The following is a 17,918-nucleotide window of genomic DNA, read 5'->3' as shown; positions in this document are numbered from 1 at the left end:
AAGAGACCCCATGCAGAGAAATGAGGGAGAGAGGAAGCAAGGGAAAAGTGATGAGGCTGTAGAAAGACTGATGAACTGTGGGGAGTGTGGTTGTGAGGTGTAACAAGACTTAGCTCTTTTGCTCAAGCTTTAAAACCATTTAAATAACTGACATTAAGTCCCGGCATTTAGGCCAACCAGAAGTGACATTTGCGCTGTAGGGATGACAAATAAAAACTCTCAGTTTGGTTTGGCAAAAGCTGCAGGTTTATTGGTTATAAAACGGAGCAAAGCACCCTTCTGAGTTATTAAAAGCAGCTTTACCAGATTTAGAAATCTGAAATGTTTTAAATGATGCACACACAGGTGATGAGGGCTTAAGCGACCCGATTGGTTAAACCCAAAGTGAAACATTTGTCATTGTTTACATACACTTAAGTTGTGCTTTGCTAAGTCTGCTTTTGGAATTTAATATTTTAAAGAATGTGAGGAAACAAATAGTTGCTGGTCCCCACTTCACTTTCATAATATGCAAAATACAGATTTTCTTAAGAATATTTCTTTTGTGTTGCAGAGAAGAAAATCGTATAGGTTTGGATGAACTTGAGGGTGAGCAAAGGATGACTGAAGTTTCATTTTTGGGTGGACTATCCCTTTAAACATGTTTTATTCAATATGAAACAAGATAAAAAAAAAAGCATAGATCGCAAGATCAGATAAATTTCTAACAAAAAACAGTTATTTGCGTGATGCTACATCCACTCAGAGCTTTCGAAGGGCCAGTTTGATCAAAATTAAGCATCATGTGCTTTTCCTCATCGACAGGACTTTAATAGTTATATAAAATGCAAAAGAAGATATTTTGAAGTCCTTTTTTTGTCCATACAATGAAAGTCAATGGGATTCATTGTTTGGATGCTGCACTCTAGTTAAAGTCTGGTGGTTTATTTCATATTTAAGACCTAAATATTTTCCATTTTATTTTACCTGCTTTTATATATATATATATATATATATATATATATATATATATATATATATATATATATATATATATATATAATTATGTATTTTCTCAGCAAATATATTTCTAAAAGTGCTGTTGACATGGCATTTTCACCAAATGTTGGTAACAACAAAAGTAATCCATATACAAAAAAAAAGGTAAAACACAACATATTAAATAATTAAAGAGTTAGTTCACTCCAAAAATAAAACAACAAAACAACAACTTGTTTTCTTTGTGCACAAAAAGTATTCTTGTAGCGTTGTAAAATTTCAGTCGAACCCCTGATGTCGCATGAATATTTTATGGAGATCAGAGATGAAATATTTTCATTTGAGTTCTGAAGATGAACAAAAATCTTGCGGGTTGGGAAAAATACAATTAACGACAAAATCTTTCTTTTCAGGCGAACTCACCCTTCAGTGTTATAATGAAAAATAACGCATACGCATGACACCAAAATTTGAACTTCGCAAATGTATAGCATAAATGTTTATTTCTTTTTTTTTTTTAAATACATTTTATCATCAAATACAGAACACTGGATCATCATTTGATAACATTGCCATTTATATAATCTTTAGTACTGTCATTCTTAATAACACATCAGTAGAACTGTAGGAGAGAGAGAGAGGACGTGATCTGATGGGTGTCATGGGGAGACTACTGGACATTTATGTACTGGTGAAAGGAGGTAAGGCAGCTGTTGTTGGAGCACTATAGAGGAGGTGATGTCCCATCAGCCTCTGTGTTATGACCTCATGCCCTCACTGGCCACTTGTTTAATATGGCTACACCTGAAAGCATAGTATGGTGTGTATGAAATATTGACCTCTGCTTTTGGGGTTGCTGTTTTGATACACACAGTGTTTGAAATAGCAGTCACTACACATGAATGAAAACACTGAATACATACAGTAAGAACATTTTCTGTATGATTGTAACACTTGAATGACATCACATGCGCTATTTACAAATATTATTTTCCCAATATATCTCCACATTTAAGAAAACGGAAGACCAAAACAAGTAGGCATTAAATAATACAGTGTTCTTTTGAACAGCGATTTTATTCAAGCTTATGCATAAAAGCGTCATTTATGCTTTTTTGTTGTAGTTAGGTAACTACTGTAACTACAATATGTCGGTTATGAAACCAATCAGGGTTTCATTATGATCATTGCTTACATGGCAACCATCAAGCAACAAAAAGAAAAAAAAAAAAAAGAGCGAGATAAAAACTGCCATGAAAGATGTTACCAAAGTAAAAAAAAAAAAAAAGAACAATTCTGATAACAGTACATAGTATTCAGATTCAACTGAAACAGTGATATTGTGTTTCTGAGATATGTGATAGACTTTATGCAGGGAAAACTGACTCATAATACCACAAAGTACTGATATTATTATTCAGTGTAACATTTTTCATTCATCTTTTTTTTTTCATTCCACTGATTAGAACATATTCAGCCAGTCTGAAGGTGATTGAAATTAGAGCTCGGGTGCGAGATAGAAATGTTTGACCATACGAGCCACCCATCGACAGTCTGATAATGGCAGGTTTCTGATTAGGTAACAATAAACAAGCTTGAAAAAGCCTTCCCAGTGAACCTGACTTCTTATTTCAAACAAAATCAAGTCGCTAAACGACAACTCCCATTCCTGGTTCGTTTCAAAACAGCCATTTCTGATTTCCTATTAGCAAATATTCTTCAGAAGCTAAAACGCGCACCACAAAACCGTTGCGTTTTGTAATCAAGTTGTGAAGAAAGTTTCCTTCAACTATTTGAAATCCAACAGTTCCAAACCAGAACAAACGTTGGTACAACAACCGCTTGATAAAAGTCTTTCAGCTTGGGGGACCCTCTGAGGTTTCCCTTTAAAGACCAGCAAGAAAATGAAAGGTGCAAAGCGACTTCCTTTACTTGCTGCATTTCTCGCAAAGAACGGTTTAGAAAAACGGTACACACTTTCGTGGATGGCTTTAAATGTTACGCAGGTCACCGGCGAACAGGAAGGATGTTCTAAATCAGAGTAAAACCCTAGTAGAGACGATGCTAGAGGTTTAGTTTTCATTGGTAGTGCAATATGAAACATTAATATAAAAAATCTCTAATATCACTGAGTCCGATCTACACTGTTATTTCTCAGTCTGTCACTTAAAAAAAAATACAATAAAAAAAAATCAGTCAATAAAACACTGTGGTACGTTAAAACAGCAACCCCACGCTACACTGAGAACTTAAAACCAATCAAAATAAGATATGCTTTATGAACATACTTTTCATGTCATATTCAGCACATACTGTAAATACTTCTCCCCAAAACTTATAATGCATTATACTTTCAGAGATATGTCTGAGAGCAGCGTCTCACTGTTTTTTTGTCAATAACCAGTAAAGGGTGCAAATGTCGGCAATGTATCGCTCTCAGAAAGTCATGTAAACATGTAAAATGTTCGATAAATGCAACGGCTGACGAGCTTTTAGCAAAATGAGGCAGTGGTGGGGAAAGGCAATGACACTGATGTACCGTGTGTGGTCAGACAAACACGGCGTCGCAGACAGTACTGAGTCAGATGGAAGTCTTCAAGACAGGTTACGAAATTGTGGGTGAAAAAACCTAAAGTGACCAAACTCGATTAAAAGCAAGAAAACTGTTACAAGTATGAAATATCTGTATAATATAATGTATATATACAAAAACCTCGCAATACTTTGTGAATGAACTGTAATTTAGTCGAGTAGTTAACGTTTGTTTCGAAACGTTCTGTAGTTCAGTCGAACGCGAGCAAGCTTTAGCTCTACAAATGAAGGTTGTTTTTTTTTTTTTAACATCCAAGAGCTACAAACGCTTCAGGAAGTTGCTTTTGAATCAGCACAAACCCATAAAAAAATCAGATCAATGCTTAAAATGGTTAACAGTTGAAATGTGAAATGCAAATCAATACCACATAGTTGCTCGAGGGTATTTATGTAGTGTACAAATCTAGGCAACTCATTGCTGGTAAGCGTCAAGTCAATAATAACTTCACAGTTTATCTTGGATTTATAGATCTACCTTACATGGGAGACGGGTTTATCCTCGTGAACGTATTTAATAATAATAACAATAATAATAAAAATAAAATAACTAACTAGATATGTCATAGCAGCAGTTGTTTTTCTGTTCTTTACCCTTTTTTAAAACTAATCTCGTTTCTGGAGACCCTGTAGTGTCAGCTTCACGCTGTTTTTCAGGATTGGCACAGAAGAATAGTATAAATTAAATAGTTTGGCCTCTGTATGCATGAAGTACATTAACATTATTTAAAAAAAAAAAAAAAAAAAAAAAAGCATAAAAGAAACAAACATATAAATAACTTAAAAAAAAAAAAACATTTGGCAATGTTGACACAATAGTTCTTTAGCAACGGATTTTTCTCCATCCAAAATTTTGATCACCTTCGTTTTGTATAAAACACACACAAATACATGGATGAGCTACGGTAATATTCATCTATGTATGTAACTATTAACATCCCTATTACGTTATATAATAAGACTTTGTTCATTCTTATTTTCTCCTCTTTCAGCCGTCACCTCTCATTAAAGTGATTGTAGTGTCTGTTGCGTTTGAGATGAACATAAAAAAAACGTGCATCCTCTCCACAGGAACAAGACGGGGAAAAAACGGAGAATATCCAGGTTGAGAAAAGCACTGACAGTAGAGATGGTCTCTACGTTTGACGCCGACAGAGTGTGACAAAGACAATCCCACGATTTCCAAAGCCAAGGATCTGATAGGATGCTGCAAACTTTTAGCGTACCCGAAGGTGCGTGTCCTGCTTGCTTTTTTTCCTCCTCTGTCACCTGATTTCTAGCCAGATGGCTGGTGAAGTTGGTACGTTCGCAGGGATTGAGCGAGTGTCTGGTTAAATTAGAGGTAGTTTCAAGGCCACACTGTTTTCTGAAAGGAGAAAATGGCAAAAATGACCAAACTTTCTGGCACTCTGAGAAGAGGACGGTTTGACTTCTCTCTGCATGTGTTTTGTAACACATAACTCCAAATTCATGCCTGGGAAGAAATACAATGTTTAAGGACTGTGCAACAGACACACTGACAAAAGAGAGAGAGAGAGAGAGAGAGAGAGACATAGAGGCTGTGTCCGAATTTGAAAGCAGCTGCCAAGTACACCGAACATCACACCTAATGATCTAGAACTAAGTTTAGACGCAAATATACAATGTCATTTTTGTGTAGAAAGTAAATTTTGTCATTAAATGACTATCCCTCATGTCGTTACAAACCAACGAAAGCTTCCTCGAAACACAATTTAAGACATTTCGGATGAAAACCTGGAGGCTTGAGAGCAAATACGTACTCTTCTGTGTCAGCCGTGCCACAATAATACGTTTTCTTTACAGTGAAAATTGTTTGGCCATAAGTAGGCCATTCACAAGCCTCCCGGCTTTCATCTTAAATTATGTTAAAAGGAGAAAAAAAATCATTTTGGGGTGGAGTAACAGGCATTTATTCTTATATTTTACTCTTTATCAGGTGTCATTTTTTTATTAACCGTCAAACTGAACGCACAAGATCGTGGAGGACTTATCTCATAGACGGAAGGCAAATGCTGGATTTGGTCGTGCCTTAGCAAAGGCGCTTTTTTCAAGTTTCGGACACAGCTCGAGTGAGAGCGGAGTATACTAAGAGAGTGTCACGCTATGCATCGGTTTCCTGCTCTGCCTCTGACAGCTGGGTGAACGTACATAACCTCTCGCTATATATGTGTGCATTTTGTGCAGTCTATTCCTATTCCATTTCAAGCAATCTCAGTTCTCGAGTCCTTCGGTGCACACCATGCCCGGGTACAGCTGCTGCTGGTTAGGCAGAGGGTCTTGGCAGGGGGTTTGAATGGGGTTCCTTTCCTCGCCGTCGCTGTCCGTGCTGCCTTGACTGTCCAGGTGAGGAGATGAGTGGTGCGGGTACAGCGAGCTCACAGGCAGGCTCTGAAGAGGGTCCTCGTCCGAACTGAGGTAATCACCTTCTGCAGATGCTGGGCTTTCCAGACATAGGTCCTGATAAACCCCACCGCCGGTATTCTGGAACTTGGAGGGCTGTCCACGCAGCTGCCTGATCTAAAATGTTTAAGACAAGGGAGTTGACATTCTTAAAAATACACAGCTCTGCAGAAAGAAAAAAACATTTGCCGGATCAATGAATGCCTAGTTGAAGGACCAGAAGTAGTTTATAGCAACTGATTGACCAAATCAGTAAAAAAATGCAATTGTTTTTTATTCAAAAGTCTACAACATGGTTTTAAAAGGATGGTTCACACAAAAATGAAAATTTGCTCTTTGTCCTTGAGCCACCAAGATATAGGAGACTTTTTAGTAGCTGTGCTAAAAAATGAGCTCCTTGGGGATACATAAAATGAAAAGATACAGTCTTATGAAGCGAAATAATCAGCTTGTGCAAGAAACTGAAATTTATTTAAAACATTATTAACTGTAATACATTGCCTCAGTCAACAGACAATATGCAGGAGCCAGTGTTCCCTGGTAGGCTTTTTTAAAATTCTCAAATTCTCACCGCTGGGCGTTACAACCAGTCACACACACAACTCTGTAGTGCTTATGGATGCATTGAAAACATTGCTCAGAAACATTCAGACGAGTCATCGCTGAACCTCACCTTGCACACGCACCGACTGAATACTGGGGGGAATTCTCTTACCAGACACTAAGTGCAGATATTCATTTCACCGTGTAAAAAGCTTCAGTGACTATAATGACAGTTTTTGAGAGTGCTTGAGCTCTGTCTAGACTGAAGACAATGAAAATGTTCTGTAAATGTTTTTTGCTCTCATTCTGTACAATGAGTCTTAAAATTAGAAACAATACATATTCAGTATATACATAATGTAGTATATTTAATTCAGATTGAATACAAAAGCAGTTGTATTAAAATATTTTATGGCATATCTGGTGCTTAAATAAAAGGTTTTTATGCATAGATAATAAATTACACTATTAGACTACTTTGCCCATCACCCATAGATCAACTAACATAATCTATGAAGGTGCAAAATGCATTCACTTACACATATTTAAGAATTCAGACATTAAAGAAGATTGAAAAAGAAGAATAAAAGAGCACCTCTGGAACTGATTATGTCAATGTCACTTAGAGCTAATCATTATTTTGCATCTTGTTAGCTCACTACTACTGATAGGAAGTTTAAATTATTTCTGCATTGATTTTGCAGTTATTTTTAATATCTCATTATATGCCACACTGAAACCCCTCTTTTCTTACTTGAATGAGTTTTTATTCACTACTTCATTGACGCGATTCTGCATACTGAATAACATACAACTGACAAAAACTGATTAGCCAAGTTTTAGGTAAGTTTCCTGACGTTTTGCACCTAAAACATAAAATAAAGAGAGTGGTGCACAAAAATAGATTTGTTCTAGATGTCTGAAATACATAAAAGGAATAATATAATCCATATAATAACATATAATATAATTATTACAATAATATAATAAGTCTTATAAACATTATCATATAGATTAAAGGATAAAACTGGAGCATCACTCTGGACTACACGAAGACATGATAGATAATGACATTGACAACTGTATATGAAGGTTAAAAATCCAGAACCAGGAACAAAACAAACATAACATTTCCTAAGAAATAACAAACATTTTCTAAGCATCACTTTCCTTTTGTTGTCTGTAGAATATAAACTCTAACATTAATTGAGTACATTACGTTTTCATAGCAACAAGTGGTGGTTATTGAAATGTGCTGATGTAGAGTTTAATAACTAAATATCAGAGAGTTTAGAACAAAATATAAACATGCACTGTGGTCGAGATACATTTTTCAATCTTTTTTCTGTGTTAAATGCACTGTGGTTTTGATTAAATTGATTAAGAGGTGTTTTTATTGAGACTTTGGTGTTAAACAGATCACATGCATATTTGGGCAAAAAAGTAGAAAAATCTGTTTTAATTAATTCACAAATTATCTGATAAGAATTTGCTCTGAAAAAGTCATGTTAAAGCTAAAATGAAAGTTTATATATAAAAAAAAATATTTCATGATTTAGCTAATTTACCTACAACTATCTAAATTTATTTCGATCAAGACTACCCATCTTCAAGACTATTTACGAGGCTGTTTTTGACATTTTAAATTCGTGGTACCAGACTTATTTGAATTGGATGTGTGTGAATCATGTAGACAGTGGATTTTCTTGCGTGACAAAAATGGACCACAATTTTTTGCTCTCATTTCAGATCTTCCCTTCTGAGTCAGTGAGCATAAGTGAGTGTGTTTGCGTGTGTGTATGTGTGTGTGTGTGTGTGTGTGTGTGTGTGTATGTCCTAACATTCGTGAGAGCCTAAAACAGGTATTATGCTAAAATCTCAGATCTGAAACGTCATGGGTTTCCCAATAAGTGCTTTAGCAATTTGCAAGTGTGGGAGTGGGAGGGGCTGTGGTTAACCAATGGAAAAGCGTCCTGAGACAATCATCTACACAAGCTCCACCTCTCACTTCCTCTGTCTGGTTGATCTCGTTTCAGCCAAAACCACAGAGCAAAAGTCAGTGCACAGCACTTCCGAATTAGGACATCACCGAGATTTTTAAGAGTACTGTTAATGAAACTTTTACAAATCTCATTGAAAAGCACATTCAGTGCCGAAATACTGAAACACTGAAAATGTGCAAAAGTGACCAAATAATGTAATTTTACACAATTAATAAAAAAACCCACCCCCACCAAAAAAAAAAAAGATAATACAAAAAAAAATATATATATATTTTTTTTTTGGTGGAAGGTCTGTAAATCTACTGGTGTAAACTATATGGCATAAAAAAACCAAAAAAACAAAAAAAAACTAAAATTATATATATATATATATATATATATAGCTAGTTAGGTGACAACATTAAATTAGACATTTACCCCATATAAAATATTTACTAGTAAAATATTACTTATTTAAAACATCAGTAGCTTTATAAAGAACAAATTAAATACAAAAAAAACTTCTGAAATCCTCCATCATCATGTTAGATTATCTTTTGTTTTTTTATTTTGATTAAAAATGATTCAAAGTCTTTGGCTCTACCGAACATATGGCGACCTGATTTCGTGGGTGAATATGAGCCCATGTAAAACGCAGATGTAAAATCCGTCCTTTGAAAGCGCCCACAATGCATCTCAACTCAGTGATTACAGTAACCATGAAACTGGAGCATAATCACTTCACATTTGTATGTAAACACTGACACAAGCAAAGAAATCGAGCGAGAGGAAACGTGAGTGGCGATGACAAAGAGGGATGAAAACGAGAGACGAGAGATGAATACGTGAACAGAGAGGTGAAAGGGAGGGAAATAAATACAAGAGAAAGAGAATGTCAACACACTCTCACACCCCCTGTCACGAAAGGTTTTTCTACAAATGAGCAAGATCGTCACATGAAGTGCGTGAGATCGAGCCGTGACTGGGTGCGTGGGTAAGCACCACAGTATCAAACCATCAAAGTCGTCTGTGTGTGTGAGGGCAAATGGGGGGAATGGGGAAAAAGATTTTCGAGTGGTTTTTATTGCGGTTAGGGAAGGTCCCAGATGCCAAGAGAAGCACTAGAATACCACTTAAAAACCAAGCACAGGGGTAACCGCTCAGAGCCTACTAATACGAATGGTGTTAAAGTGCAGACGGAAGGATAAAGATGATAAAATGTATAAAAAAAAGCCATGCAGACTGGGAGAATTGGTATTTTAACAAGAGGAGAAAACAGTAACTTGGAATCATGGAATCTTTTTACTAAAACTGTGGGTGGCAATCGTTATGGATTTTTTTTTTTTGATCACAGACTGCGATGTAAGTGAAAAGATTGTGACAGATAGCACACTGGTGCATGCACGTGTGTGTTTCTATGTGATAGCCTCACCTCGTTCTTGAGTTCAGCGATCTGCTCTCTCAGTTGAGTTATGTACTGTCTGGAGTCTGAGTGATTCAGCTGGCCTTGGATCAGTCCTTCCTCTTTCTGCAGGCGATATGTACACACTTAATTACACTTTAACAAAGTTTAATGAACTTGTTAAATAGATACGGATGACATTTCTTACCTGTATTTCTAGCTCGGCTATCTTTTGCCGGAGTTCAGCCATTGCGGCCATGCTGTCAGCTTCTCTTAGACGGACCGCCATCACCTCTTCTTTGCTCTGGAAGAAAAAGAGCAAAAATACTATTTAGGAAAAAAAAGTTATTCTAATTCATGCATTAATCTATAAAGGCTAATTTAGCTGTAGTCTTACTATATCTATATACTAAATAAAAAATAAAGCTAAATTTTTTTTTTTTTTTATTTAATTTTTTTATTAATTATTTTAAATTCTGCAAATGAATTTATTACAGCAGTGTTTTTTTAATGAATGGGCTTTTCTTATTAAATTATAAATGTGTTTTTTTATAGATTAAAACTTTAAGAACTACATCGAAAAAATATTCGTGAAAGTTTATTTTGAAATAGAGAAAATTACATTTTACTTTTCTGGTAAAGCATTCTGTAACTACAATTATTTGATTTGCAATATATATATATATAGATAGAGAGAGAGAGAGAGAGAGAGAGAGAGAGAGAGAGAGAGTTTTTACTGTGTAAGTGTGGTACACTTGTGGTAACTAAATGTACAAATACAGGAAATTAGTATTTAATTATAAAAATTAGAATTACAATTAAATATTCAATATCAACCAATGATGCTAAAATAACTGATACGGTATTGATATATGACACATCCTATTTACTGAATATTCAGTTATCTGTTCTTCCTGTACTGTGTGACTGTGAATGCACTGCACCTTGCAGTCAGACTCTGCCATCTTTCTCTTCATTTCGTTGAGCTGGCTTTGTAACGTTTTGTTGTGAGAAAGGGCATTCTGCAGTCTCTCCTGCAGGCTGGCGCTCTCTTGCTCATGTCTAACAACTAGCTTACAGTTGATCTGGTTCTTTGGAAAAAGAGAAAAAAATTTAAACGCGTATGTTTGACAGTAAAACGTTAACCTAAATTCTGAAAAATACAACCTGAATGTCAAACATACTAATACATCATGTTTTGTACTAAAATATTCACACACGTTTTATGTAAAAATAAGCATGCATGCATGATGATTTATATGCTGATTCCATTGATTGCATTGGGGTACTCAATAACGGCAAAAAGGTAACTCGGGAAGAAAAATTGCCGAATAAATTATGCTATTATTGTTTTCTTTGCCCACAAAAAGTATTCTCATAGCTTCGTATATAGTTGAGCCTCTAAAGTCACATGGGCTATCTTTTAACTAATTTTTAAGCTAGTTAGCAAGTCAGCATTTCTGAAGTACTAAACCGAAGTACTAAAACAATAAAAACTAAAATTATTAAATAAAAGAGACACTGTAGTCCTAACCTGGCTTTCAAGCTGCAGGTTTTTAAGTTTGACCTCTTTGAGTTCAGCTTGACCTTGAGCCTCTCGCAGTCTCAGACTCATCAGTTTGTCTTGTAGCTCATTCATCGCATTCTTTTTAGGAGATTCTTTCCAGTGGCCTCCTCCTCCCCCTCCTCCTCCTCCACGAGATGTATGATGCTGTGAAAAATAAAGGCAAAGAATTAGGTTTGCGGAGCAATAAAGGGTCCAAAAAAAGAAGGAATTTCATCAATCCAATTTTGCCTTTCAGAACTTCATACTTTTTTTAATGAATGCCAAAACAATTGAGTTAGGAAGGGCTTTATAGAGATTCTGCACCTGCCAGCAGTGGTTGAGATCAGTAACAGCCTCTTGCATCTCTCTGAAGGAGCGCAGAGTCTCCTGCTCTCTCAGTTTCACCAGCTTCAGCTCCTCCTGCAGCTGAGCTACATTGATTTCATCAGGCAGAGAGCTGTTCCTCTACAACGCACATACAACGTTCCATTACGCATTACGCTTCAGGATCATACAGTAAAAGCTTTGATAAAAAAATAGCCTGCTGTAATTAAAAATAAGCAGTTTCTCTTATCATTTGCATGTGCACAAGCCGTATCATCACCACTGATCTAATCGGCACCGTTGAAGCAGAGCTTTCACTTCATACTTGAACATTTCTACTGAAGAGTCAAAGGCACACAGCACACACCTTTTCCAGATCGAGCACCTTGTCCTGCATTTCTTTCAGAGCACCGAGTAGTTCTGCCTCCTGTAGACGAGACTGTTCCAACTGAGTCTGTAGGCCACTCACAAACTCCTCTGTATACTTCAGAGAGACAAAAATGGATTAAAACACTGATGACATTCACTTATGGCTAAACATTGTGTAACAGATAAGGATTCTGCATTAAAACATTCACACTGGTTTCCAAGTTTTATGCAGACATTCCAACGGTGTGATGTTTTATATACTGTACTGTAATTGTAATATCAAGCCCCTTACCCTAACTCTACCTCTTCTTCAGAAAGCTTACTTTTGCATGATTTATAAGCTTGTTTTCTAATGGAGACAAAACCATTTTTCCACAAAGTCAAAAATACAATCCGTATAGGGGTATTCCGATTTATACCAGCTCAAACATAAGCTCAATCAACCCAGAAGAGAGATAATCCTTTGGAGAACCCTGAAAACTAATCTATTAATCAGAATATTTTTTTTGCCAATAGCCATGCCAAAAGAGCTCAGCAGTGTCTTCTTGTTGCTGTGTAGCACTGTAAATTGTAAATGACTTGGATCAGAGTCAAGTCTTCCTACACTCCTTATTTATGTGTATATTTTAATATTTTGCTATACATTTAAGTAAAATGCATTTTATACTTCAAATCATGACTATAAGTAAATAGTTTCAAATTGTACAGGCATCACAACGTGGGAGGTTTAAAAAAAAGTGTACTGTACTTCATTGCCTTCTAAAAATATTATGTATTCAGTTCTAAACGTTTTGTAATGTTTATTTTACAGATGATTTGTTTAATTTATGGATTCTAAAAATCCTTATGGAGAAAAATTTCTTCTGAATCCATGGATGCTGGAGAAGTATGTGGTCCCTGTTGTGCTCTATTCTATATTTTTTGCCAGCGTTGCTTGGTAACCACGAAGAGACTATAGTTAGACTGGTGAACTGCATTTCTTTCAAATTAAGAAATTCTTATGATTGTTAGAGTACAGAACACATTTGTTATTATAGCCAGGTGTTACATCACTAATGTCACAGTTTGTCACCATTCTGTTAAAGATATAAGTCATTTAAGGTGTTAATACCAGCCCTTAATTTAACTGTAATAGAGCAGGCCTCCGGACCTTTACGTCATAAAATAACAATTTCATCCTCTTTTGCATTTCCAAAACAATTAAGATAATGTACGAAAAACAACAGTCATTCTGTAAGTGTCTACTCATAGCAACAGATGTGCATCTGGAAATTTATTTAGTTAATTTTAGCATTATCTATTACTGAAGAAGCAGTGTTGATGTGACTGTGCTTTTGCTGTGTTCTGTGTGCATATACTGTGGCCTACCAGAGGGGGCTGTGGCCTGCCCTGGAGACTTGTGTGAACACTAGTTCCCACGGACTTTTACTTCTGTTTTTCTTACCTCCCTCCATGCTTTCCAGTCACTTCATCATACCCGTATTACTCAGACTCTCACTCATTCTACCTCTGCGTAATTGACAAGTCTTGCGAGAAGAATTGGACTTTTAGCTAAAACCCAAACGCTTTTCATTCCATTTAGCAAAGCACAGTGGAAACGAACCTTTCACAAGAGAAAACATGCGCTGCCGGAGATCCAGACTCTACTTATGACATTTCACTAAACGCTAACAGCGGTAAATTGAAATTAAATCTTATAGGTCAGTATGTATAGATATATGTGTGCGTGTTAGAAGAGGATGTGAAATGTAGACCACAAATAACATTTCATATCAACCACAGCGAGCCCCTTTGCTCTCGGTAATGAAACCAGATTCATCAGATTTAGGTCGAAAAAATGGCAAGACTTAGAAACGCATGCAACGGTTCACGATGGTTAAAGAATCATGAATCGCATTCATGCTGAACTGTGGGGCCTGGTCAGTACAGGTCACAGCTCAACTACGAGCCATTGAACCCCTAATGACAAGAAACACAAATATGGATTATAAGAAAAAACAGCATACGAAAAGCTTAGCTGTTATCCGCACATAGTACACTAGTTCTGTTGACATCAGCACGGCTACAGGACAATGGTCAATTCTGAGTGTAACACAGGAGGAAAGTGCATATGACCAGAGTGCGAAACACTCGCAAGGTCACACCTTGCACATGACACTTAACATCACACACACCACGCCTCGACATCTGTCATTGACACCTAAACAAAAAAAAACACACAAAAAAACCCGAAAATTTCTAAATACCCCATTTGTTAAATTCTTTTAACTTGTGAGGATGATGAAAGAATTTAATTTATAAAGGGGGTTCAAAGAGTCAACTCCGTACGAACAGTCATTTTCATGAATCTAGCCAAAAAGTAATCGCTGACCTGTAAGTGACCCAGTTTAGGGTAATTCTGCCGTGTGAAAGCAGCTCTTTTGACTAAGAACAGCCTCCAGCCATGTGTACAGCGAAACACAATGATGGTTCAAAAATAAAAACATGTTTACATGACATGTGACTAGGCTCAGTTTTCTGGTAAACTGCATAATCTCACACTGCGACTTTATCAAAGAGGTAATCTTTGCTCATAATCATCTGCTGAATTCCTTTTCGGTTTGACTGTCATTTAATAGGAGGTATGAATTCAAACAGCGTTTTTGTTGTTTTTGGTCGAGCGATGTGATTGTTGTGTCTGTTTCACACTGCACACATAAGCAGTGATAAAGCATAACCGAGAGAACAGGCCATCTTTGCAGTGCTTTCACGCTGACAAGAGTTTCAGTACTTACTGGGTTACTACATTGATTATTTCACAAAACAACAGCCATAATTTAAAAAAACTAGGTAAACTACCCAAACCATCTCTATTCAATCAGACTTGCTAAACAGAAAGTGCTTCTTGTGTGTTTGTCTGGCTTTGAGCCACTTCTTCCATATCTAGTGGAAGACATCTTTTTCAAATGATGGGTGAGCAGTTCACTCCAGTCATTTAATGTAGTTTCGTAAAAAGCTGTATTTAAAAAGACTTGCATAGCAGGAAATGTTTGCATAGCATTCTAGCATTTTCTTCTGAGGTCAGCTGAGTGCAGCAAAAATAGTCTCGGCACAGAAACCTTGTAGTAAAACTTGTAACTATGCATCTGCTGTTACCTTGTGTTGCTGAAGTTCACGTATGGTGTCCTGCGCCTTCTCCAGACTCTCACTGGCTGTGTAACACTGTTGCCGAACCACAGCCAGTTCACGCTTAATGACATAGTTCTCCTCGGCCTCTTGGGCTCGTGTGACCTGACCCTGAGTGAAGAGAAATAGCATAAGTATCTTTTTGGGGATTTTCGCTTTTTAATTCTCGGTTAAGAGAAGAGAAGTATGACATTCCCAACAAAGTAATGAGACGGGCTACATGCAATGATAAATCTGCTTCAAGAAATCTGATCAAACCAAAAATCAAAAAGCTCCCATTGAATTTTGGAAATTGATGAATTACATGATAAAATCCGAAAATGTAACCGGACCTAATACGGAACCCTGATGCACACCTATGCTTCCACATCCCACATGCAAGGTTAAACTGCCAGCAGAGAGTGTCAGGGTTGACTTTCATTCGTAGTACCTCTTAGACATTGTTCCAGCCATACAGACAAATGAGCTGTCAAGGAAGTGATGAAAAACACAGAAAAACAAATAACCACTTTCATGCAAGAGGCCCATTCTCAGAATTTTGTGGAGGAGGAGGCAGCGCAGGGGCAGGAAAAGAGTGGATTATAAGAGGAATCGTGGAAGGCTGAAGACAAGAAGCATATGATTGTGTAACGGGAAGAGGAAAGGCGGGAGGGATTAGTGAGCAGATGGCTTGACAGTACTGTACCTGAATCAACCTGTCTGCTAATGCAGCACTCTCCTACAACACCGCAAGAAAAGGAAGAGAAAAGGAAGAGAAAAGGAAAAAAAAGGGACAGAGAGAATAAAGAAAAGGTTGAAAATATGGACAGAAAGGAAAGGGGAAAAGAAAGGACACAATGGATGAATAAAAAGGTGGAAAACCACAGACGTACGTGGAGAGAAGAAAAAGGGAACATTTTTAAAAGTTAGGTAGGAAAAAAAAAATCAAGTGGTAATGGATGAAAGTATAAAATACAAAAAAGTACAGAATAAGAGTGTGTTTGTGGTGAAAATTGTGGGGAGGTCAATTCAACAGAGGAAGGCAGATATAAACAAAAGAGAATGAGACTTCAAAAAAAAATTACCATTAGGAAGGAGGCAATACAGTACAATATTGAGTCTCTGAAAATCTACATGCTTTAAAATTTTACGACTCAAATAATAAATATATTTACACTGTTTACGCAGTCACAAACTAATCAAGGTTTTCTAATTTAGGTACATGCATACTGGTCTGAAGAAGCCATCTCACTTTTTCCAGTGTCTCAATCCTCTGCTTCAGTAGTCGATTTTCTGTCCGTAGTCTCTGTTAAAATTAAAGGGCAAAACATATTTTAAATATAGGGTTTTTATATAAAAAGCGATGGATTTAAAATAAAAAAGAAACTGAATATAAAGAAGAATATAAAGAAACTGAATATTAAAAAATGTATGTTATTTTATTATATTTTAATGACCAAAAAGTTTGAATACTTTAATATCTGTAAGTATAATCAAATCCAAAGGGAGCTTTATATATTTTTTTATATACCCTTTAAGAAATAGTTCCCCCAAAGATAAAAATTCTGTCATAATTTACTCACTCTCGAATAGTTCCAAATCTGTATGGGCGTTTTTGGTTTTGCTGAACACAGTATATATATATATATATATATATATATATATATATATATATATATATATATATATATATATATATATATATATATATATATATATATATATGAAGTTTTAACCAGGCTGTTTTGGGTCACCATTGACTTCCATAGTAATTTTTTTTTTCTACTATGGAAATCAATTGAGACCCAAAACAGCCTGGTTGCACACTTTCTTCAAAATATCTTCCTTTGCGTTCGGCAGAACAAAGAAATTCATACAGGTTTGGAACTATTCCTTTAACTAAGCTCAGGAGGAACATCATTGGATAAAGCCGTTTGTGTGTTTACAAACTAAATTTACATATTAGCCACCGAACTAGCTGAACCAAGTCTTTAAGTAGTTCTGTCCCCAATAGTCGACAAAAACTCTATTAGTTGTTTAGTCACAGAAGAACTGCTAGTTTATGTGGCTACAATAGGCTACAGCAAGCAGGACACCCAAACGTACAAATATGGCTTTTCCTATGAAATATGCAAGTATAGAAATATGTGCACTATTCAAGTGTCTGTGCAGAGTATGGGGTCTGAACAGCAGTGCTCAGTGCAGGACAGAAGGGGGCTCTTTCTGCAGTCCCTGTCTCTGTGCAAAACTCCAAAACTCTATACTTACAAATATGAAATGTCTCCTTTCATATGAACCAATTCAAATGGAAAACAAACAGTCTATTCTCAGATTATACAATCCATATGAAAGATGCATACAGGTGTACAGGCCACGACTGCGGAGATGATGAATCGGTGTCTTAAACCGAGAACAGAGAACAATAAAATATGTGATTAATCGACTAACGCTAATAATGAATGTTCACTAGTCGACCAGAAAAATCTTTAGTTAAGGGCAGCCCCTTTAAGTTTTGAGCAACATAAGTGCCATCATATCTAAACATGCATATACAGACCTTTATTTCAATCTGCTCCTCCATTTCTTTGTTCTTAATAGTGGTATATTCCTTTTCTAACCT

General features: G+C 36.3%; 1 protein-coding gene across 3 annotated transcripts in view; it reads right to left on the bottom strand.

The window, feature by feature from the left end:
• evi5l (ecotropic viral integration site 5 like) overlaps positions 1-17,918 on the bottom strand; it is a 37,956-nt gene that overhangs the window by 4,308 nt on the left and 15,730 nt on the right. The window contains exons 10-20 of one of the 3 annotated variants that reach the window (XM_043242893.1): positions 17,856-17,916; positions 16,551-16,604; positions 16,005-16,037; positions 15,290-15,430; positions 12,153-12,269; positions 11,786-11,926; positions 11,450-11,626; positions 10,860-11,006; positions 10,124-10,219; positions 9,946-10,041; positions 5,901-6,105 (exon numbers count right to left, since the gene is read on the bottom strand). In XM_043242893.1, coding sequence (XP_043098828.1) covers positions 5,901-6,105; positions 9,946-10,041; positions 10,124-10,219; positions 10,860-11,006; positions 11,450-11,626; positions 11,786-11,926; positions 12,153-12,269; positions 15,290-15,430; positions 16,005-16,037; positions 16,551-16,604; positions 17,856-17,916 — 1,268 coding nt within the window. Of the gene's footprint in view, positions 1-1,447; positions 6,106-9,945; positions 10,042-10,123; positions 10,220-10,859; positions 11,007-11,449; positions 11,627-11,785; positions 11,927-12,152; positions 12,270-15,289; positions 15,431-16,004; positions 16,038-16,550; positions 16,605-17,855; positions 17,917-17,918 lie in introns of those variants that run through there. The other 2 variants (XM_043242877.1, XM_043242885.1) reach the window with 2 other exon arrangements.

Source organism: Puntigrus tetrazona, chromosome 1 (assembly GCF_018831695.1).
Source record: "Puntigrus tetrazona isolate hp1 chromosome 1, ASM1883169v1, whole genome shotgun sequence".
NCBI classification, from domain to species: Eukaryota; Metazoa; Chordata; class Actinopteri; order Cypriniformes; family Cyprinidae; genus Puntigrus; species Puntigrus tetrazona.
Note: the sequence above shows the minus strand (reverse complement) of the source record. Positions and strands in the feature narration are given on the sequence as shown.